The 22,288-nt window shown below is 52.5% G+C and overlaps 1 protein-coding gene across 4 annotated transcripts in view; it reads right to left on the reverse strand.

The window, feature by feature from the left end:
- Positions 1–22,288, reverse strand: part of LMF1 (lipase maturation factor 1) — a 93,009-nt gene that overhangs the window by 7,179 nt on the left and 63,542 nt on the right. For 2 of the 4 annotated variants that reach the window (XM_032604402.1, XM_032604404.1), the window contains exons 4-5: positions 10,687–10,796; positions 7,722–7,889 (exon numbers count right to left, since the gene is read on the reverse strand). In XM_032604402.1, coding sequence (XP_032460293.1) covers positions 7,722–7,889; positions 10,687–10,796 — 278 coding nt within the window. The remainder of the gene's footprint in view (positions 1–7,721; positions 7,890–10,686; positions 10,797–22,288) is intronic. The other 2 variants (XM_032604403.1, XM_032604405.1) reach the window with 1 other exon arrangement.

Genomic DNA, 22,288 nt, shown 5'->3' on the forward strand with positions numbered 1-22,288 from the left:
ATACAGGTTCTATCTAGGGTCTGGGAAGATCCCACATGCCATGGAGCAACTAAGTCTGTGCGCCACAACTACTGAGCCTGCGCTCTAGAGCCCAAGAGCCACAACTACTGAAGCCTGTGCACTCTAGGGCCCATATGCCTCAACTACTGAGCCCATGTGCTGCAACTACTGAAGCCCGTGCCCGTAGAGCCCATGCTTCGCAACGAGAAGCCACTGCAATGAGAAGCCCGTGCACCGCAACAAAGAATGGCCCCTGCTCACTGTAACTAGAGAAAGCCCGCGCACAGCAACGAAGACCCAATGCAGCTAAAAAAAAAAAAGGTAATACAGTCAGTCCCCTACACATGAACCTTCAAGTTGTGAACTTTCAAAGATGTGAACATGTATTCACAAGTCCAATCACATAAGTTAGTTCACGTGTCTGGCATACACTGTCACGTGCGTGCATCCTCTACAAGTGGTGTGCTTCTGGGTACTGTACAGTGCTGTATAGAGTACAGTAGTACAGTAGCTTTATTTCAAGCCCAGGATGTCTGGAAGCAAGCGTAAAAGTGCTGATGTAGCTGGTACTGCTAAGAAGCACCAAGCGCCAAGAAAGGATGAAGAGAGACAAGAGGAACAAGAAGTAACTGAAGAACCAAAGAGATTCACGGACGATGCAGAAAATGGCAAGGGGATTTTCTTTATTTGAGGAGGCACTGTTAGTTTTTGAGGCACAGGACCTGAATGTAGAATGGTATATGAAGGTTGCAGCAGCCGTTCAGAATGCAATCCAGTGCTACCATGTCATCTATGATGAGAAAAAAAGAGCTACTACCCAGACATCACTGGATCGTTTTTTCAAGAGGGTAGGTAGAATTGAATCCAGCCAGGAACCAGAACCTGTGCCATCAACGTCAGGCGAGAGTGAAACTGCAGCTTGCCCTCGTCTCCTATTGCTAATGATCCTTCAGCTCTACCATCTCCCACCCCCTCTCCCCCCTCCAGTCAGTAACTCTTCTTGCCTGTTCACTCGATGCCAGCCCCTGTGTGCCAGCTGTTGTACTGGACTACTTTTCAAGGTACTGCAAGATTAAAATTATTTTTTGTGTTTGTTTTTTAAGTATTATTTGTGTGAAAAGTATTATAAACCTATTACAGTACAGTACTATATAGCCGATTGTGGTAGTTGGGTACCTAGGCTAGCTTTGTTGGACTTACAAATTGGACTTATGAACGTGCTCCTAAAACAGAACTTGTTCGTATGTAGGGGACTTACTGAATACAAAACAGATAATTTACTGGATAGGCTTTTGACAAAACTGACACTGTAAAGGAAAAAGTCAGTGAATATGAGCCCAGAACAACAGGAACTTTGCAAAGTGAAGCACAAGGAGAAGCAAAGCTGAGCAGAGCCTGCGCAGCCCCTCAGGGCCTAGGGGACAGCACCCACTGGCCTGACAGATGTGTGATTTAAGCCCCAGGAAGGGAAGGGGGCAGACACAACATGAAGAAAATTCTCCTCATTGAACAGAATTATAAACGCACAGGTCACAGAAGCCTAAGAAATCTCAAAGAGGATAAACTCAAAGAAAGCCACACCTAAGGCACATCAAACCAAATTGTTGAAAAACTGTGAAAAAGGGAAAAATCGTAGAAGCAGTCAGAGGGGAAAAGTCGCAGACAGAGGAGTAGGGCTAAGGGTCCCGCAGACTCCCCAGCAGAGACGCTGCGGGCAGAGACCATGGACAGCTGAAGGGAAGACATCCACCAGCAGCCTCTGCTAAGAAATGTTAGAAAACCAAATGAAACATCCCTCAGGCAGAAGAAAAATGACTGGGTTGCACACACAGGAGGGCAGGGGGCTGGAAACTGTAAGCCCGTGGGCGATTGTTAAACACAGACAACCAGCTGTTTAAATGAAAAGTCACACGTCGTGGTTGCAATTGTTGGAATGATGGCTGTAAAGATTTAACAGTGAGTGAGAACACATGGTTGTGGCTGGGCACATGCTCTCATGGAGGGAAGACCCCACACGTGACCAGCAGGGACCCATGGGGGTCCTTTCCTTCCCTTGTTTCTGTTCCAAACCATAGTTATTTTCCATTCAAAATGAGTGCCATTGGGGGGACTCTTGGTGCCTCTGGACCCGTGAGGGCCACACCCCAGGGGTGCGGGTACAAGGCCTCGGCCAGCGTGGCTCCCATAGCGGTGATGCTGCACAGGCTTCCCCTGGCATTGGTTTGGCACCCTGTCGTCCTGCTGGCTGTAGTCCAAGCCCTCCTGGAGGGACAGATACCCAGGCCACCCCTGGTGGACCGCAATCCCGCCTACCCACCCACAGCGAACGGGGCGGCAGACCTGATGGGGCCACTGGGGGCCGAGGAAGAGCCCCAGGGGAGGAGCCCAGCGGCTCAGCACTGTCAGGGCTGCGCAGTCAGCTCAGAGACCTGTGCCTTCCTGAGAGGGCAGCGTCCCCACCTCTGTAAAGGAAAACTGGAAAAAGCAGCACCCGCCCCCACTGCGTGTGAGCACCGGAGAGAGACCATCACCCTGTAGCCCTGGGACCACGTGAGCGAGGACACGGCACAGCCCGAGTCAACCTTCTGAGGTCGGGCGCAATGCTGTCCACTTGGCACAGTGACTTTGGCGGGTGGGGGCTTTGAGTTCTGCTTCCTGAGGAGGCTGTGCTGGTGCGGCCTCAGCCTTCTGCCCAGTGACCCCAGTGACCTTCAGCCCTGGCTGCAGATTCAGGTGCAGGAGCAGCCCCAGGGAAAATCATTTCTCCAAACAGCTACAGGAGGGCCAGGCTCACGAGCTGCCCCCACTGCGGGTCAGCGTCTAGCCAGGATGCCCTTGGCACTGTTCTCTAGCTCCTGGCTCGGGCTCCCCCACTTTCGAGCTGAGGACGCATCCTCCTGGCACGGCCACCCGAGCAGCCCTGACCCCCTGCATGCGGCAGGAAGAGCTCACGTTGGGATGGGGCTGAAGCCCCTGATGCCTGGTCCACACGCCATGACCCGGAATGTTCTGGTACAACAGGATTCTCTATCCCGGTGAGAACTCAGGAGCCTTTGTCTAAAGGCCACCAAGTGGCCGTGGGGTCCTTATGACCTCTGAGTGATGCCCGGCTTCCCTCCACCACCCTGGTCCATTGGGGCCCAAAGACACCCCTCCCCAGTCACTCCACCCTGAGACCAGCTAGGGGGCTCTGACTCAGAGACTAGGGTTCACCAGAGCAGTTTTGGAGATGGAACCCTGTTTCTAATAAAGCAGCAGGAGGCCTGAGGATTCATAATGCCGTCTTCGTGCCCTTGTCTGGCACACACTGGCTGTGACCCCATGGTGGGGGCCGGGTGGGAAGACGAGCTGGGAAGTGGGACCCCCGGGCCCAGGAGACGCCCCTGAAGGAAGGGGCTGGGTGTCTGGGACTCCCCTGTTGGGCTCTGGCGTCCCAGGGCCTAGCAGAGGACATGTGTGCTCGCACATGATGTTCTGCAGCCAGGAGCCCCGGGACAGTTATGCTGTGACCCCAGCTCCGGGTGGGTCACTCAGGGGCTGGTGGGGGCAGCTCTCTGCGCCCAAAGCCGTAGTGATGTTCCCCACAGTGATGTCCCCTGGTCTGTGGCCGACGTTACAGAGATTAGAAAGAGCAGGACATGGTGGGAGGTTGGGGAGGAGAGTCTGGGATCTGAGATGCGTCTTTGCACTGACTAGGAGCCACTAGACTGGTGAGTGCCCGCTCCACGCCAGGATGGGAGGTCCAGCCTGGCCCACAGTGGAAGCCGAGCACTGCCCCTCCAGCATCTCTCCTTGGCATTAGAGTGGGGGTCTGAGGCGGGGGTGGTGCGCCTCTCCAAGTAGACAACAGGCTGTCTCTGGAGGCCTTGCAGAACCTTCCAGAACAGCTGTGCAAACTGAGCGTGGGAGGAGGTGCGTGTGTGCTCACATCCTCAACCCTCTCCCGGGGAACGAACGGAAACAAACAGAACCAGGGACCCTCGGGATCGCGGGCGCAGAGACGGGAGCAACGTTCAAGTCCAGGGGTGGCCAGCGCTGTGGCCTGCAGAGGGCCATGCGCCCCCATGAGACTGCCCTGCACGCCCCACGCTGCCTGCGAGGCTGGACACGTGCAGCTGGGCCAGGGGGCCAATGGTCTTCCTTGCTCTGGACAGCTGAGGCCCGGCCCCTGGGGGGCATCAGACCAGGCCTCAGAGAAGAGCCACAGCCCTGGGCCATGTCCCACCTTGTCCTGGGCATGGTGTGGGTGGGGGAGGATGATGCTCGGGACACACCTGGACTGAGGCTCCCAAGGCCTTGGGGGACAGAAGGCGAGTGCATGGCCTGCCTTTGGGAATAACGTCCAGGGCCGCAGGTTGGCAGCAAGGCCTTTCAAGGTCCTGTTCTGGCCATACCCCACCCAGTGTCCCTGTGCCACCGCTGTCCACCTGGGCACCAGACCCAGAATCAGGTGGAGACTCAGTCATGTGGCCTGAGCTGCTAGGAGCCATCTATACCCGAGTCCCCCCCACCCGCCCCCGGTCTGCACAGTCCCCCATGGTGGAGGCGCCGGTGCACCAGGCTGGGACACAGACTCAGCTGGGCTGGGTCCAGTTAGCGGGTCCTCATCCTGAAGCACCGCAAGACTCATGCCAAGTGAATAAACAAGAACATTTTGACGGTGCTGGGTCAAAGGTCAATGTAAATATCTTCCCAAATCCTATTTTCAAGTAGCTGAACCCTTTCACCTGCACTAGTAAATCAAACTTCCTTCAAATGTGTTTTTTAAGTGATATGACAATTTGCTTTTCTTCACTGCTTGCCAAAGGTGGGCTTCAGATTATTTGGACAGAAAGTGGTAGGTGGTCAGTACAGCCTGAGGGATGTCTGGAGGGTCCCTATAGGCTCAGTAGAGTTTACAGCCCTGAAAGGGTCCCAGTGGTCCCAGGCTTGTAAAAGTGGCTGAAGCAGCAACTAATTAACACACTGCAGCCTTGAGAGTGATTCTTGGTTACCGTGGTGACCACACAGCCGAAGCAGACCCAGATTCCTGCTGAGACTGTGTGCCAGGCAGGTCCTCCAAGTTGCCTTGGGGACTGGACCCATGTTCTCCATCAGCAGAGGAAGGTGGGAGCCTATGGCTGGGCATCCTTTGACAACGGAGGAAGGTCCAGCATGAGGCAGTGTCCATGCTGGTGGACACTCACAAGGATGCTTGAGCCTCTGTTTGGAGCCTCCTCCTGCAGCTCAGGATGATGGAGCCACTGGGCTGAAGTATGCACAGGGAAGGGACAGTGCAGAGCACTCCTGGCCTCCTGGGGGTGTCCCTCACTGGAGACTGTTGGGAGCAAGGGTCACCCACCAGCCAGGATTTTGCCCTCCAGCCAAGTCCAGATAGTTTACGGATAAACTGTGGTGCATCCAGACAGTGGAATATCATTCAGCAATAAAAAACGCGCTCTCAACCCACGGAACGACACGAGGAACCTCAAATGCTTATTACTAAGGAAAAAAGCCAGTCTGAAAAGGCTATATCCTGGATGATTCCAACTATATGACGTTCTGGAAAAGGCAAAACTATGGAGACAGTGAAAGGATCAGTGGTTGCCAGGGGTTAGGGGCGGGAAAAGGATGAATCCAGGGAGCACAGAGGATTTTTAGGGTAGTGAAATGAGTATGATATTATGATGGATACATGTCATTTTACATTTGTCCAAACCCATAGAATGCACAACACCAAGAGTGAACCCCAGTGTAAGCTGTGGACTTTAGTTAACAATAAAGTATCAATATTGGTTCCTTAGTTGTAATAAATGTATCACACTAACTAATGCAAGATGTTCCTGATGGGGAAACTGTGGGGGTGGGTGGATATGGGAACTCTATACTCTCTCTGCTCAGTTTTTCTGTGAATCTAAAATTGTTCTTTAAAAGTCAATTAAAAACAAAACAAAATACAACTTAAAATACTGGCAGCAAAAGCAGGTGAGCAGGACTTCTCTGGTGGCGCAGTGGTTGAGAGTCCGCCTGCCGTTGCAGGAGACATGGGTTCGTGCCCCGGTCCAGGAAGATCCCACATGCCATGGAGCGGCTGGGCCCGTGAGCCATGGCCGCTGAGCCTGCGCGTCCAGAGCCTGTGCTCCGCAACGGGAGAGGCCACAACAGTGAGAGGCCCGCGTACCGCAAAAGAAAAAAAGCAGGTGAGCAGGTAGGGAGAGACAAAGCATTTCGAGGCCACAGGGCCATAAGGGCGGCAAGGACGGGGATTAAATTTAGACTTTCAGTTAGTTAACTGTGTACTTGCCTGAAAGAAACAGAGTGTATAACTTGCTAATTAGGAAAGGGGGAATAATGGAACGAGAAAAACCTCAAAAGAAAGCTTTTTAAAAAGGGCAAAAAGAATACACAAAGATGTGGAAATAAAATGCAAATGTACCAGCTGAGATACGTGATACTTAAAGAGCATGAGCCTCTTTGGAAAAAGAATCCTGCTCCGTGCTGTCACAGAGGCAACACCGAAGAACAGGACACAAATCCAGACTCTGCAAAACAGGAGATTACTATGACTTGATCCTTGGCCAACACATTTGAAAACTGATGAAATGGACAAATTCCCAGGAAAATGTCTGCCATTAAAATTGCCTCCAGGGACTTCTCTGGTGGTCCAGTGGGTAAGACTCTGCACTCCCAATGCATGGGGCCCGGGTTCGATCCCTGGTCGGGGAACTAGATCCTGCATGCATGCCGCAACTAAGTCCGCAAGCCACAACTAAGAGTCCACAAGCCGCAACTAAGAGTCTGCAAGCCGCAACTAAGAAGTCCGTGTGCCACAACTAAGAGTCCGCATGCCACAACTAAGAGTCCGCAAGCCACAACTAAGAAGTCCGCATGCCGCGACTTAGAAGCCTGCATGCCACAACTAAAAGATCCCGCATGCTGCAACTAAGACCTGGTACAGCCAAAATAAACAAATAAATAAATATTAAACAAAACAAAACACAACTGCCTCCAGAAAAAAACAGAGACCCTGCCTGTCTGGCAGCCACAAAAGGGTTGTCAGTGGCTACAAAGACCACCCCCCCTCCCCCTGGGCCAGGCAGTGATGTAGGAGAACCAACTCTGTCTTGTCTACGAGGGTGAGAGTAAAACCTGGAGTAGAATCAGACAAGGCCAGTGTGGATGGAAAACCACAAACTTCACTCACTGACAACACGAAAAACCCAAACAAAATGGTACCAAATTATACCCACTAACATGTTACAATATACACAGCACGACTGAGTTGATTTATCCTAGCAAGGTAAAATTGGTTCCATTTTAGCAGTGGTAGTGTAATTCACGCTAACAAATTAAGGGCAAAAAAGTGATCTTCTCACAACTGGTGGAGAAAAAACCATTTGCTAAACTCTAACACCCATTCATGACTAAAAATACCCCAAACAAAACCCACAGAACTTCCTAGCAAAGAAGAAACAAGAGAACTTGGTAGATATGGCCACAATAAACAACCAACCAAGCAAGCCACAGGTGGCTCCCCCAGGTGTGGGATGCCCCACTCCTGCTGCTGCTACACCCATCATCTGGGGCGGCACAGCACACGGGCCCCCGGACACCGAGGAACAGAAAGATGGAGGCAAAACTAGCAGAGCAACGAATACGCTGTAGGTCAAACCTCCATAAACGAGGTGAACAGGACATGAAAATTTCAGGTTTTCCTTGGGAACTGACAAGCGGCTGCTCACCTGGAACAGGATCTGTAGGGCCCCATGGAGGATGCACATCTGCCGTCCGAGGAAGACGAAGAAGGGCACCACGAGCTCCAGGAAGTGGTTGCTGAGGGTCTCGAAGCGGTGGAACCACCATGGGGAGTGGTGCAAGAAGTAGGCCACGGGGTTGGGCACCGGCTGCGTCTGTGGGGTGAAAGGAGGCCCATGAGCTGTGCCTGGAGGTGGGGACCTGCCCTCCCTGGCCCTGCTCTGTGGTGCCCGCTGGTGGCCTTTTGGGGAAGGGGGGTGCATGGGGCCACCCTGGCCGGGAGAGGTGCGGGGAAGACCAGCGGCGTGGCCCACCCTCCAGCAGCTCACACGTCACCAGGATGGGGAATGGTGGGGGGCCATGGGTCCCGACCTTCTCTATTCGCCTGGCTTCCTGTAATTCTGACACTGACCCCTTCAAGGGGACCCTGAGGGCCCTGGTAACGCAGGAGCTCAGATGCTGGGGAAGAGTCTGTGGTCAGAGCCCTGAGCAGCATGGGCACCGGCAAGCCCCCCGCGAGGGGACAGGGCACAGGTGCAGAGGCAGGACTGTGGGACGCTCACACATGGTGGATTTCCTCTTGGAGGACAGTGGAGGCTGGGGGAGCAGGTCCTGGCCCCACGTGTGTGTTCCTGGGAACAGCCTCCACACGTGTGCGGGGTGGGAGGGCACAGCAGGTCCCCGAGGCCCACGTGTTGACTCAGCCGTGGTGCTGGCCGCCTAGGGCCCAGCTGATGGGCCCTGCGCCTCCAACCACAGGCCCTGTCCTCCCCGCTCATGTGGCCGTCCATGCTCAAAAGGCCAGCTGTGCTGACACTGTGTGGGGTTGGGGTGGCCCCGGTGTGGACATCCAGCATCAGTGATGGGTACTGTGTGCAGGTGGCCCTCCATGCTGAGCTGGCTGGGGTGGGACACCAGGGCGCGGCAGCCCCAGACCCGGTGGACCCGCAGCACCCACCATAAGGCTAACTGTGCCTCTGCCGTCTGTGGAGAGTGAGTCCGTGAAGGGCGCCGCGTCTACTGTGAGGACAGGGTCGCTCTTTTCCACTCGCACCCACGTGGGTGTGGACACGTGAGCTGTCGTACTCACTGGGCTGTAACCACCCTGAGCGTCTCCCTGTTATCCGGCTCTAAAGATGCTCAGGGTCACCTGAGCCCCTTCCTGCTCCAGCCTGGGGGCAGCCGCTTCTCCAGGAGCCTGGTCCCTCTAAGTGGAGACGGGTGTTAGAAACCTGGTCTGGGCGTTGCTGTCTCCCTGCCCCGCATCCCTACTGGCCTGGCTCATAAAACTGCGTTTAACTGTTTTCTCACTCTGTCTTGGCTGCAGAGGTTCCCACCTTGTGAACGTGGAGGGCGGATCAGACACAGAGAGGCAGCCCCTTTGGGGAAGGGTGTGCAGGGCTGGGGGGTTGGGGGCTCAGTGGGGGCAGGACCCTGGGGAGACACGGGGTTGGGGGAGCAGAACTGTTGGGGCCCTTTCTGCTCAAAGGCCTGCGTTTCCTGACGCCAGATTCACCACATGACGGTTAACGCCTGAGTGGAATGAAACCACCATAGTCCCAAAACTGGAGATATTCTGGTGGTTAGCAGCAATTTCACTAACAACACAAAAAGGCAGCATCAAATCAGTTCCAAATGTTTCAGCTTTTTTAAACGACAGAGCGTTTCCTGGATACGGTGTGTACGCGCATGTGTATGCGAGTGTATGTGGATGTGTGCACGTGAGAGCGAGGCTGCCAGAAGGCGCTGTGGCCCCTGGACAGGTGCGTGCTGTGGACGGGCCACACGGTGGGCAGCACTGGGAACAGTGACTGAGCACAGGAGCAGCCCCTCTGCCACATCTCAGGACCCAGCTCAGGAGGCGGCCCAGCCTCGGGCAGCAGAGGGACATGTGACCCTGCACGCTCTTCAGGGCTGAAGGCCCCACGTTACCTACAGCCACAGGCAGCTGGGGGGAGCGAGGCCTCAAGGGGAGCCACCCCCGCCCGCCCCCGACGTTGCCTCTCATCAACATAGGTTACACCCACCAGACAGAGGGAAAGGGGAGCCTGGGATCCCCTGCACTGCCCACCCCCCACCAGAGGCAGGCGGGATGTGTGCCCACTGCATCCACTGCATGCCCACCAGCCGTTCCAGGTGGGAGGCGAGCCAGCTAGACCTTCCTTCTCTGTTCCCACCCCTTCACAGACCAGCTGAGGTTCCCCACCCACCGGGGGACCTTCTTCGCTCCCCTGGGGCTGAGAGGGCCTGGCTGGCAGCCAGCAGGGAACGCAGACTCAGAGCTGAAGCACTCCTGAAGGCTCTCCTGTTCGTCCCCCTGCCCCCCCACCGACCCCCAGTCCTGGAGATGCCCAGGCGGGAGAGCCAGGCACCAGTGGGTTGGGACCCCAGTGGCCAGGGATGGGTGGGGTCTCCTGCCCATGAGACCTTTGGCCCTTGTTTTGCCCCTCCTGGGATTTCTGCTGGGCTGAGTCCCCAGACCTCTACCCTTGACCCAGAAGTGGCCGACACAGGCAAGTGGATGAGGCAGGCAAGGGGCAGGGCTCCCTGGTGCTGATGTGACGGGGTGGCTGAGGCAGTTGTCGGGGTGCAGCGTTGGCCTCCTCGCTCCGGCTCCCGGTGGGTTCAGGACACAGGCAGGAGAGAAGTGTCTGCAAGGGGCCCTCCTTCCCGCAGGGCCTCTCCAGGAGCCCAAGTGGGATCCCAGGAGGGAGGAGACTGCTGCCCGCTGCCCCGGGGAAGGAAACGAGGAAGACATCCTGCTTGACAGGTGGCGCCCCAGACCCAGCAGGAACGCAGGGCCCCACGTGAGGAAAACAGGTAGTGACAGGCACGCGGGGCAAATGTGGATGAGCTGACACCACGCCGCCAAACACCCTCGGGGTGATTCACAGGGAAACGATCCCAGCCTGCACCTGTGCCCCCACATGGCCGCACAGCCGCGCCGCTCACCTCGTAGTGGAAGTCCATGCAGGTGAGGTCCCGCCAGCACTGGTCCCCCCGGATCTTGATCAGGCCCTGCCGAGGAGACAGAGAGGAATGTGAGCCACCTCCGGATGGACCTGCGGGAGTGACAGACCTCATGTGATGCCTGAAGCGACATGAAAGGGAAAATCTGAACAAAGTCCAGGAAAGACATGTTTAGGGTTTCTGAGGACTAAAAGTAGCAAACACAGGGAAAAAGAAACGCTTTAAAAATAAATTGATTATTTATTTTTGGCTGTGTTGGGCCTTTGTTGCTGCGAGCGGGCTTTCTCTAGTTGTGGCGAGCAGGGGCTACTCTTCATTGTGGTGCGCAGGCTTCTCATTGTAGCGGCTTCTCTTGTTGCGGAGAACAGGCTCTAGGTGCGTGGGCTTCAGTAGTTGTGGCATGTGGGCTCAGTAGCTGTGGCTTGCGGGCTCTAGAGCGCAGGCTCAGTAGCTGTGGTGCACAGGCTTAGTTGCTCTGTGGCATGTGGGATCTTCCTGGACCAGGGCTCGAACCCGTGTCCCCCTGCATTGGCAGGCGGATTCTTAATCACTGCGCCACCAGGGAAATCCCACTCTTTCCTTTTTATAAAATCAGTTCCTCCTGTGTTTCTTTAAAACCCAGTTTTTAGACTCTGAGCATCACCATAGTAATGCACCTGTGAGGCTTTAGAAAAGGGCAAATTCGCAAAGCATATGAGCATAACCTGACTTAGACGCCAAGGAAGACGTGGGAGGGACGATGTCCCAACTGCTAAGGTGATGACGATTCAGGAGCTCTGGTGGCCTCAGTGAGAATATCCACCCACCACAGCATGCAGGAGACCCTGTGCTTAGGCCACAGTACAAGGGAGAACCCGGTACTCAGGCCACAGCACATGGGAGACCCCAGTGCTCAGGCCACAGCACGTGGGAGACCCCGGTGCTCAGGCTCGGGAGGGGCTCCAGGGAACTCCTGTGCTGCCCAGTCCACCGGGACAGTGGCTGTGGAGAGAGGGCCTCCGCTGTGAAGCCTGTGGGCGGGCTTGTCTGCAGCCCTGCCAGTCTCCCTGCCGGGCAGCGGCCAGCATGGCCGGTCCACAGTGGCCAGGAGGACAGTCAGCTCACTGCCTGCCGCACTCCCCCGTTCACTTGCCCTTGGGAATCACAGCTCCACGCGATCCCTTCACGGTCAGAAGCAAACTGCTCACCAACGGGAGTAAAGCTGTTGCTGGATGCACAGATTCAGCCCTAACGTCTGTCTCACATGACAGCTGGTCTGGAAGGTGAGAAACTGTGTCGCCAAGAAAGCAGCCTGGATGGCGGCCTGGCTCTCTTGGCTGGTGGTCTTTGCAGCTGCAGCTGCTCGGGGGCGAGTCTCCTCAGCCCATCCTCGCACCTGCCCAGCCTGTCCCGGGCACCCTTCCTCACTGGAGCCAACCCACCGTGGACTTCAAACACGTCTGCAAAACAGCCTGGCAGCCACGTCGAACTGGGGTTTGGTTGAATACCTGGGGTGGCAGCCCAGCCAGACTCGCACATAAAACTGACTTTGGGGCAGTTGAGGGCTCTAAGCCCGGGGCAGGACAGTGTGAGTCGACAGGTCCTCTGACGGCCACACTGCCAGCAAGGCAGGATGGCTGCCCAGGGTGTAAGACTGCCCACCCTGGACTTGCCTGGACCGTGGAGCCCACAGGATGGGCCGAGGGGGCAGCTGACACCTGGCCTGGGCCCCTGTGGGTGGCACAGATGCAGCGACACCCAAAGGAGCAGGGACAAGAAACAACAGGGAAGCTAGAGCCCACGTGGCGGCCATGCTGGCAGCTTCCACAGTGAGACTGAGTGACCGTGTCCTGGCCGAGCACATGGGCCAGGCATGAGCTAGCTGTGCGGCCCAGCAGAGAGTTTACAAATATGTCCCACAGAGGCCACGATACTCAGCTGTCCTGGGTGCCGTTCACACCCAGTGGCTGTTTCGCACCCACCTCTCTGGGGCCTGGCGCCCTGCAGTGGGGCCGATCCCATGTCAGGGGAGCTTGTGTAGCGGACGTGGAGCCGCGCTCCGAGGACCCGCCTGCTCTGTCTATAGACTCACAGAACTAGTCACTTTGAGAAGCGGTTAGTCAAGTCTCGGAAACTGGGTTTGCTTAGATCACAGAAGTGCCGGAGACAACTTCCAGTGTGAACTCTGCCATACACGGTCGCATCTGTACAGAAACAGCACTTCAGAAAGCCTATCGTGTCCTGCCGGCGCGGATGAACCGCTGGTTTCTGTGGCAACGTGCCTGCTCGTTCGGCAGGAAAACACAGCCACTGTCACACTTCACTCCCCGTGAGTGCAGGCTCTGCTCCCTACATCCCTTGGAATCCAAGAGGCACTCTTTGGAGATTCAAACCAGGCAAAGAAGAAAAAAAACAAAATAATTAAAATGTCATTCAAATTCTAAGCTGGTATGAGACACTTAAAAATCTGAAACATTCTTTTGGGAGTGGAGGATAATTATATTCCTCCCCATCTATTGATTTCTCTCTACAATGCAGATGTCAGATTTTCCACGGATTTTTTTTTCTTCCAGAGTAAGTGTCAAAGGAACAAAGCCTTCTTTGAGCCTTTTTCAGCCCAAAATTAATTCCAAAAAAATGGCACAGACAGACCAGTAACACACCGAGTGACCTCCAGCTGTCCATACAACCTCTGCTCTCCCTGGGGAAAGGGTGAGTGCCAGGATGCTAGAATATTCTGGGGCGACCGAGGAGACCTCAGGCCTATGGGCAGCGGGTGGGGGCAGGTGCCCGGGGGATGCACAGGGGCTTCTCTCTAAAGCTCACGGGTCCAAGAACATGCTCCTTAAAATCTCCCATTTGGAAATGGGAAAAGCAAGGCCTTTTGCCACAGAAAGAACATCAATTTCTGTGACGCTGCACAAGTCCCATCACACCTAACTGGGTGGGGGGCTCCCAGGCCTGCAGCCGGGGGAGGGGAGACAGCCCTCGGGTCCGAGCCAGCACCGAGAGCTCCCTCGGCAGTGCCCCCATTTTGCACGTACACTGCACCCCGTTCTCTCACCGTCAGAGTCTGTCTCTCTGGAAATCCTTTTCTCCATCTGCAGACACGGGTGATCAGTCCTACACCTGCTCCTTTCCCACAAAGGAGAAGCATCATCAACCTGGGTTTGTAGGTACGGGAAGAGGGGCTGTTCCCTCCCTGGAGCAGGCCTGCTGGTCTGGGACGTGCTCACAGCCACGGGGGGTGGGGGTCGGGACGCCTCGGTTCTGCTCAGACCCGGCAGCACTCTGCATCTCCCCTGGGAGCTGAGGTGGACCCACGGGACCCCACACGCTCTGTGAGCAGGTGGATGACCGCAGCGTGAGGCTCATGGCTTAGCGCCCAGATCTCACCTGAGTGTGCACAGGCTGGCCTGGGGTCTCTCAGGACTGACCTGTCTCCACATCTGAAGGGGCCCCAGACTACACAGGGTTTCCACCTAGCCCCTTCTCTCCAGGTCTGGGGCAGTGTCTACACTTTCAGACTCCAGGGTATGATTAGATGGAAATAAACCCTCCGAATTTACCAGTGCAGTGCATCTACGCAGATAGCAGGCACTGCATCAGCTACAGGGGAACCTCTGAGCCGAATATGCAGGGAGAGAGAGAAATCGTGGATGCTGTTGGTGGGGGGTCTTGTTGTGCCCCCTCCCTGAACCCTGAGAGCTTGTGAAAACTGCCCAGACCTGCAGGGGCTGTGGAGTGGGTGGAGGGGACAGTCTCGGGTCCTCACAGCTACTGCAGGGCTGGGTTCGAACCCGCCGAGGCTGGTTCGAGACAAGTGGCAGAGAGACAGCACAAAGAGGGCGCTGAGCCACTGGGCAGGGGGCTGATGTGAGGGGCGTGCAGCTGGGCAGAGGTCAGAGCCCGTGGACGGCGCTCCCCAGAGGTTCCCAGGACGCCTCCGCCGACGGCACCATGGGAAGGAGGACAGAGCAGCCCACACTAATGCAACAAAGCAAATTAGAATAACCGCTCTCATTTTGGAGTGGTGATCCCAGGACCCGGCAGGCTCGTCAAGGAAGTGGCAGTGATACCCGCTTGACTTGGTCTTGGGGGTGAGTCACATTCCAACGTTTATTTCATTATGTTAATAAGATTTTACTGTAGGAACTGACTCCCAGAGAGGCCCCGACCTGAAGGCTCTTTCCTACCGAGCTCCTGCTCTTATTTGCTAACGGGTCTGGTGTCTCGTCTCGCTCGCTCACCTTTCAGAGCCGCTGCTGCCACTGTGGGGCCGGAGCATCTCTGGGACCCCACACAGCAACGCGGAAACTGCTTCAGATGACCTGCTTCACCCACTCAGAGCAGTCCTGGGCCTCCAGCCTCCAGGGAATGTGCACAGATCCAAGTGCAGACTCGCTGGGTTCCAGGAATCCTCCTTCTCCAGCCAGCGAGGGAAGCGGGAGCTGTGGGCCCAGCGCAGATGCTGCAGCAGCGACAGCGTTGCTCGGAGGCTGACACAGAGGGCCGTCACCACACCTGGAATCGCTGCCAGCAAGCTCAGGCAGAAATGTGTGCCGTCTGGACGGAAAGGGGCATGGCTCACTCCCGACAGTAGGCTCTGGGGTGAGGCCCAAGGGCTGCAGTAAGCTGTGACCCCCTAATCTCCAAGGTCTGTGGCTTTAATGGGGTTGCATCTCACAGGGATCCTTGCGTGAAAAAGCAAACTCACATGGATTCTTAAGTCAAAGGATTGAGATACAATTCACATGAAACAGAACGCACACAGATGAAATGTCCAGTTCAATGCGTCTGACAATTGTACACAATCAGGAATCCACCCAAAACAGGACACAGGTTTCCATCCCACAGAACATTCTTCGTGACCACTTTCCAGGCAATTCCACATGCACTGGCCAGGGAGCCGCCTTCGCCTGCCCCCGGGGTTTCACACTCATAGGGGCTGGTGGCCTGTGGCCCTGGGCTCAGGCTGGCCGTGCTCCTCCAGGGACTTCGGGTCTGTCTGCATCACTGCCTCGGGGGGTTGGTTCCCTCTCCCAGCTGAGCGCTGTCCCTTGTGTGGATGCACCACAGGCTGCCCATCGTCGATGGACACTGGGCTGGTGCCTAGGTCTGCGGTCATGATGAGCAGGGCTGCTGTAGACATGTGTGGACAGGTTTTCTTTCTCGGCAGCGGAAGGTGGGCTCACAGGCGGGGCCATGTCTTGCCTTGCAGGAAACCGGCCTACAGCTGCTGAGCAAGGCTGCACCACTGCACCCCCTATGAGCCAAGTGACGCTCCCACCAGGAATCCCATGGCCCACAGACCCTCCGACCTGGGGCGCTGCTAGTGCTTTACACCCAGCCCCTCCTGGGTGCAAAATGCCGCCCCACAGTTTTCACGTCCTCGTCGCCGTTCCCATCCCTTCGAGGGTGAAGTATGTTCAGGTCCTGCACCCACCTTCCTACTGTGATCTGCAGGTTCCGAATGTTAGATTTCAGCTGGACTTGTACACTGCAGGTGTTTCCCAGGCGGGGCTTGCCTACTCATTTTCGTAATGGTGTATTTTGAAGATGGAGAAATTTAATATCAGTGAAGTGTAATTTATCAATATTTTTCTTTAATGGTTAGTGCTTTTGTGCCCTGTCCAAGAAATCTCTGTGTACCCCAAGGTAACTGTCTATGCTATCTTCAAAAAATTTTATGATTCTACCTTTTATGTTTGTTAAAAAAAATTATTTTTTCTTGCCCCACTGATTTGCCTTATTGCCTTGGTTGAAAATAAATCAACTGCATCTGTGTGGGTCTGTTTCTGGGAGATATTCTTTTATGTTTTCTTCTAAGAACTTTTTGGTTTTGCTTTTATGTTTAGGTCCATGATTTACTTCAAATTAGAGTTTGGTACAGATGAAAGAGCACTCAAAGCTCATTTTACTCTTCTATACAGATTTCCAATTATTTTAGTACTATTTGTAAAAAAATGACTTTCATTTTCCCATTGACTTGACTTGGTACCTTGGGTGAATATCAGCTGACAGCAGAGGTGTGGGTCTATCTCTGGACTCTCTTCTCTTCTACTGATCTATTTTTCCAGTTTAGATCAATACCATACTTCAGTTTCATTCATTCATTCATTTATTTATTTTTTTGTGGTACGCGGGCCTCTCACTGTTGTGGCCTCTCCCGTTGTGGAGCACAGGCTCCGGATGCGCAGGCTCAGTGGCCATGGCTCACGGGCCTAGCCACTCCGTGGCATGTGGGATCTTCCCAGACCAGGGCACGAACCCGTGTCCCCTGCATCGGCAGGCGGACTCTCAACCACTGCACCACCAGGGAAGCCCAGTTTTATTTACTTATTTTTAATATTTATTTGGTTGCACAGGTCTTACTTGTGGCAGGTGGGCTCTTCAGTTGTGGCTCGCCAGCTCCTTAGTTGAGGCACGCAGGCTCCTTAGTTGTAGCATGTGGGATCTAGTTCCCTGACCAGGGATTGAACCAGGGCCCCCTGCATTGGGAGCACGGAGTTTTATCCACTGGACCACCAGGGAAGTCCCCATACTTCAGTTTTAAATTAAACTCTAAAATCAGGAAGTATAAGTCCTCCAACTTTGTTCTTTTTCAAATTTCTTTTTATTTCTATGTAAATTTTAGAATCAACATGTCACTTTTCCCAAAAAGCCCACTGGGAATTTTACAGGAATTACCTTGAGTCTACATATAAACCTGGGTGGAAAACGACATATCTATTTATTTATTTATTTATGGCTGTGTTGGGTCTTTGTTGCTGTGCACGGGCTTTCTCTAGCTGTGGTGAGCAGGGGCTACTCTTCGTTGCTGCGCAGGCTCTAGGCACGCGGGCTTCAGTAGTTGTGGCACGTGGGCTCAGTAGTTGTGGCTCGCGGGCTCCAGAGAGCAGGCTCAGTAGTTGTGGCATGCTGGCTTAGTTGCTTTGTGGCACGTGGGATCTTCCCAGACCAGGGCTCGAACCCGTGTCCCCTGCATTGGCAGGTGGATTCTTAACCACTGCGTCACCAGGGAAGTCCCCTCTAATGACTTTGTAATAGTATATGATGTACAGTTTATTTTTCACATTGACCTTGTATCCTGCAACCTTGCTAAATTAATGTATTCACTTTAGTAGTTGCTTTTTAAGATTCCACTGGGTTTTGTACATGTACAACCATGTCTGTGAATAAGTTTCATTTCTTTTTTGGGAATCTTTATGGCTTTCTTTTTCTTGTTTTATTGCACTAGGACTTCCAATACAGTGTTGAAGAGCAGCAGCAAAAACAGACAACAGGCCTGTTTCTAATCACACATGAATGCTCTCATTCTATCACCACTGAGGAAGCCCCATCTAACACGCCCTTGAGTGGGTACTGCATTGTATCGTGTACTTTTTACATCTGTTGAGGAGAAAAAAATCATTCTTCAGTTTTATTCTGTTGTATAGTGAATTTCATTAGTTGATTTTCAAATATTAAACCAATCTTGCATTCCTGAGATAAACCATGCCTCTTTTATTGCCGAGTTTGATTTGCCAATGTTTTGCTAAGGGTTTCTGTGTCTTTGTGAGGGACGCTGGTTTCTATTTTCCTTTTTGTCCTGTCCTCATCAGGTTTTGGTATCACTCTTATGATGGTCACAGAAAACAATTTGGGAAGTGTCCCTGCCTCTGCTATTTTCCAAGAGTTCGTGTAGGATTGCTATTATTTCCTCTTTAAATGTTTGATTTCACTGGTGTTTCAAATGTTTTATTTCAAATGTTTGATTTCACTGTGCCTACCTTCTTTCTGGAATGGTTTTTGATTACAGATTCAATTTATTTACCAGATATGGAGTCCTTTCGATTTCCTGTTTCCTTCTGTCTCAGTTTTAGTAAGCTGCACTTGTCAAGGAATTTCTCCATTTCACTTATGTTGTCCAATTTATTGGCCCGAAGCTTTCATAATATTCCAGGTGACTTTACGGCAGGATCTCAGACAAAACTGCCAGTTAGGTGAAGACAGTGTTTTCTCACGGTGTCCTTCAATCACAGCATGGCTGTGGCTCCTGGCCCTGCTGAATTCTGACCCCGAAACGGTAGGTCCTGTGGGCCTCTATTTTCTCCATCTTAGATATAGCTTTTTTTTGTGTTAACAAGACAGGGACAGTCTGCACACAAGGAGCATCGGGGCCCCATGGGGTGTGCAGCAGGTGTGAGCACAGAGCTGTGGGCAGCACAGGTGGTTAGCAACTGAGCCCCTTCTGAATAGCGAGAAGGGACTTGAGGCTGCTGTCTGCAGCCTGCGGGTTACATGGCGGTTGCCCAGGTACGGACAGGAAAGCACATCCTCGTGCCGCCTCTGAGGGCCCAGAGGCTCCTCTTCATGCCCAGGTTCTCCAGAGCCTCCTTTTATGTTGCATCCCCTCCATTTCACATAAAAACAACCTGCTCCAGGGAATTCCCTGGTGGTCCAGTGGTTAGGACTTGGTGCTTTTACTGCTGAGGGCCTGGGTTCAGTCCCTGGCTGGGGAGCTAAAATCCCACAAGCTGCATGGAGCAGCCAAAAAAAAAAGTGAAAATGACCTGCCCTAGCCATAGCCAAGATGCAAATCTCAATGAAAACTGCTGATTTTAGCTGCAATTCTGCTCAATGAAAAGTTACAGTATTAAGTTTTCTTTTTTTAAAACATCTTTATTGGAGTATAACTGCTTTACTATGGTGTGTTAGTTTCTGCTTTATAACAAAGTGAATCAGCTATACATATATGTATATCCCCATATCTCCTCCCTCTTGCATCTCCCTCCCACCCTTCCTATCCCACCCCTCTAGGTGGTCACAAAGTACCGAGCTGATCTCCCTGTGCTATGCGGCTGCTTCCCACTAGCTATCTATTTTATGTTTGGTAGTGTATATACGTCCATGCCACTCTCTCACTTTGTCCCAGCTTACCCTTCCCCATCCCCATGTCCTCAAGTCCATTCTCTACGTCTGCATCTTTATTCCTGTCCTGCCCCTAGGTTCTTCAGAACCATTTTTTTCCTTTAGATTCCATATATATATGTTAGCATACGGTATTTGTATTTCTCTTTCTGACTTACTTCACTCTGTATGACAGACTCTAGGTCCATCCACCTCACTACAAATAACTCAATTTTGTTTCTTTTTATGGCTGAGTAATATTCCATTGTATATATGTGCCACATTTTCTGTGCCCATTCATCTGTGGATGAGCACTTAGGTTGCTTCCATGTCCTGGCTATTGTAAATAGAGCTGCAATGAACACTGTGGTACATGACTCTTTTTGAATTATGGTTTTCTCAGGGTATATGCCCAGTAGTGGGATTGCTGGGTTGTATGGTAGTTCTATTTTTAGTTTTTTAAGGAACCTCCATACTGTTCTCCATAGTGGCTGTATCAATTTACATTCCCACCCAACAGTGCAAGAGGGTTCCCTTTTCTCCACACCCTCTCCAGCATTTATTGTTTGTAGACTTTTTGATGATGGCCATTCTGACTGGCGTGAGGTGATACCTCATTGTAGTTCTGATTTGCATTTCTCTAATGATTAGTGATGTTGAGCATCCTTTCATGTGTTTGTTGGCAGTCTGTATATCTTCTTTGGAGAAATGTCTATTTAGGTCTTCTGCCCATTTTTGGACTGGGTTTTTTTTTTTTTTTTTTTTTTTTAATTGAGCTGCATGAACTGCTTGTAAATTTTGGAGATGAATCCTTTGTCTGTTGCTTCATTTGCAAATATTTTCTCCCATTCTGAGGGTTGTCTTTTCGTCTTGTTTATGGTTTCCTTTGCTGTGCAAAAGCTTTTAAGTTTCATTAGGTCCCATTTGTTTACATTTCCATTTCTCTAGGAGGTGGGTCAAAAGGATCTTGCTGTGATTTATGTCACAGTGTTCCGCCTATGTTTTCCTCTATGAGTTTTATAGTGTCTGGCCTTACATTTAGGTCTTTAATCCATTTTGAGTTTATTTTTGTGTATGGTGTTAGGGAGTGTTCTAATTTCATTCTTTTACATGTAGCTGTCCCGTTTTCCCAGCACCACTTATTGAAGAGGCTGTCTTTTCTCCATTGTATATTCTTGCCTCCTTTATCAAAAATAAGGTGACCATATGTGTGTGGGTTTATCTCTGGGCTTTCTATCCTGTTCCATTGATCTATATTTCTGTTTTTGTGCCAGTACCATACTGTCTTGATTACCATAGCTTTGTAGTATAGTCTGAAGTCAGGGAGCCTGATTCCTCCAGCTCCGTTTTTCTTTCTCAAGATTGCTTTGGCTATTCGGGGTCTTTTGTGTTTCCATACAAATTGTGAAATTTTTTGTTCTAGTTCTGTGAAAAATGCCATTGGTCGTTTGATAGGGATTGCACTGAATCTGTAGATTGCTTTGGCTAGTATAGTCATTTTCACAATGTTGATTCTTCCAATCCAAGAACATGGTATATCTCTCTATCTGCTTGTACCATCTTTAATTTCTTTCATCAGTGTCTTACAGTTTTCTGCATACAGGTCTTTTGTCTCCTTAGGTAGGTTTATTCCTAGGTATTTTATTCTTTTTGTTGCAATGGTAAATGGGAGTGTTTCCTTAATTTCTCTTTCAGGTTTTTCATCATTAGTGTATAGGAATGCAAGAGATTTCTGTGCATTAATTTTGTATCCTGCTACTTTACCATATTCATTGATTAGCTCTAGCAGTTTTCTGGTAGCGTCTTTAGGATTCTCTATGTATAGTATCATGTCATCTTAGGGAATTAAGTTCTTAACTCAAAATGTGAAGCAATAAAATAAAAACAATTTAGTATCAGGAGAAAGGTAGTAAAAGACATTGGAAGAACTGTAGAGAGAATATACAGGAAAATAAAAGCCACGCTAACAGCCTAGTTAATGCAAGTGGAAGCAGCCGTCCAGGAGACAGTTACCCACACCACCCCCAGACATCCAGCAGCAGGACGGGTCCCCCACCCCTGCTCCAGACATCCAGTAGCAGGACAGCCTTCCCCACCCACCTAGACATCCAGCAGCCAGACCGGTTCCCCCACTCCAGACATCCAGCAGCAGGACGGGTTCCCCTCACTGCCAGACATCTAGCAGCAGGACAGGTTCCTACTTCCCATGTTTGATGACTCTGAACATCCGGGCACCACCTCTTCTCACTGCCACTCGCCCCGTGGGCCCAGGACACCCCTGTGAGGCAGCCCTCACACCAAGCAAGGCTCCTATGGGAAGAGGGAGATGCCAGCCACTGCCACCCGACGGCCACGTGTACACACCCCCGGGAGCCAGGCTGGAGGGAGGGAGGTGCAGAAAAGAGACAGGTTTTGTTCTTCGACTTCCCGGGGGTCAGACTGACCCAGCTGGTATCCCCTTGGCGTTGTCCAGGTATGAACTCCCAGTAGCACGGATACTGGCTCAGTTCCCAGAATGTCAGCCATCGAGTGAGCACAGTTCTCGGGCCCAGCACGGGCTGGAACCATTGAGGACGCCCGTGTGGAACATCCCCGCCCACTCCCTATGGAATAAGCACTGGGACCAGGAGCCAAGGGCTCTGGCTTCCACGACAGGTGTTTAATATGCTCCAGCTGAAAACTTCGGCCAGTATGAACTCAGCTACAAAAACAG

Source organism: Phocoena sinus, chromosome 15 (assembly GCF_008692025.1).
Source record: "Phocoena sinus isolate mPhoSin1 chromosome 15, mPhoSin1.pri, whole genome shotgun sequence".
Taxonomy (NCBI): domain Eukaryota; kingdom Metazoa; phylum Chordata; class Mammalia; order Artiodactyla; family Phocoenidae; genus Phocoena; species Phocoena sinus.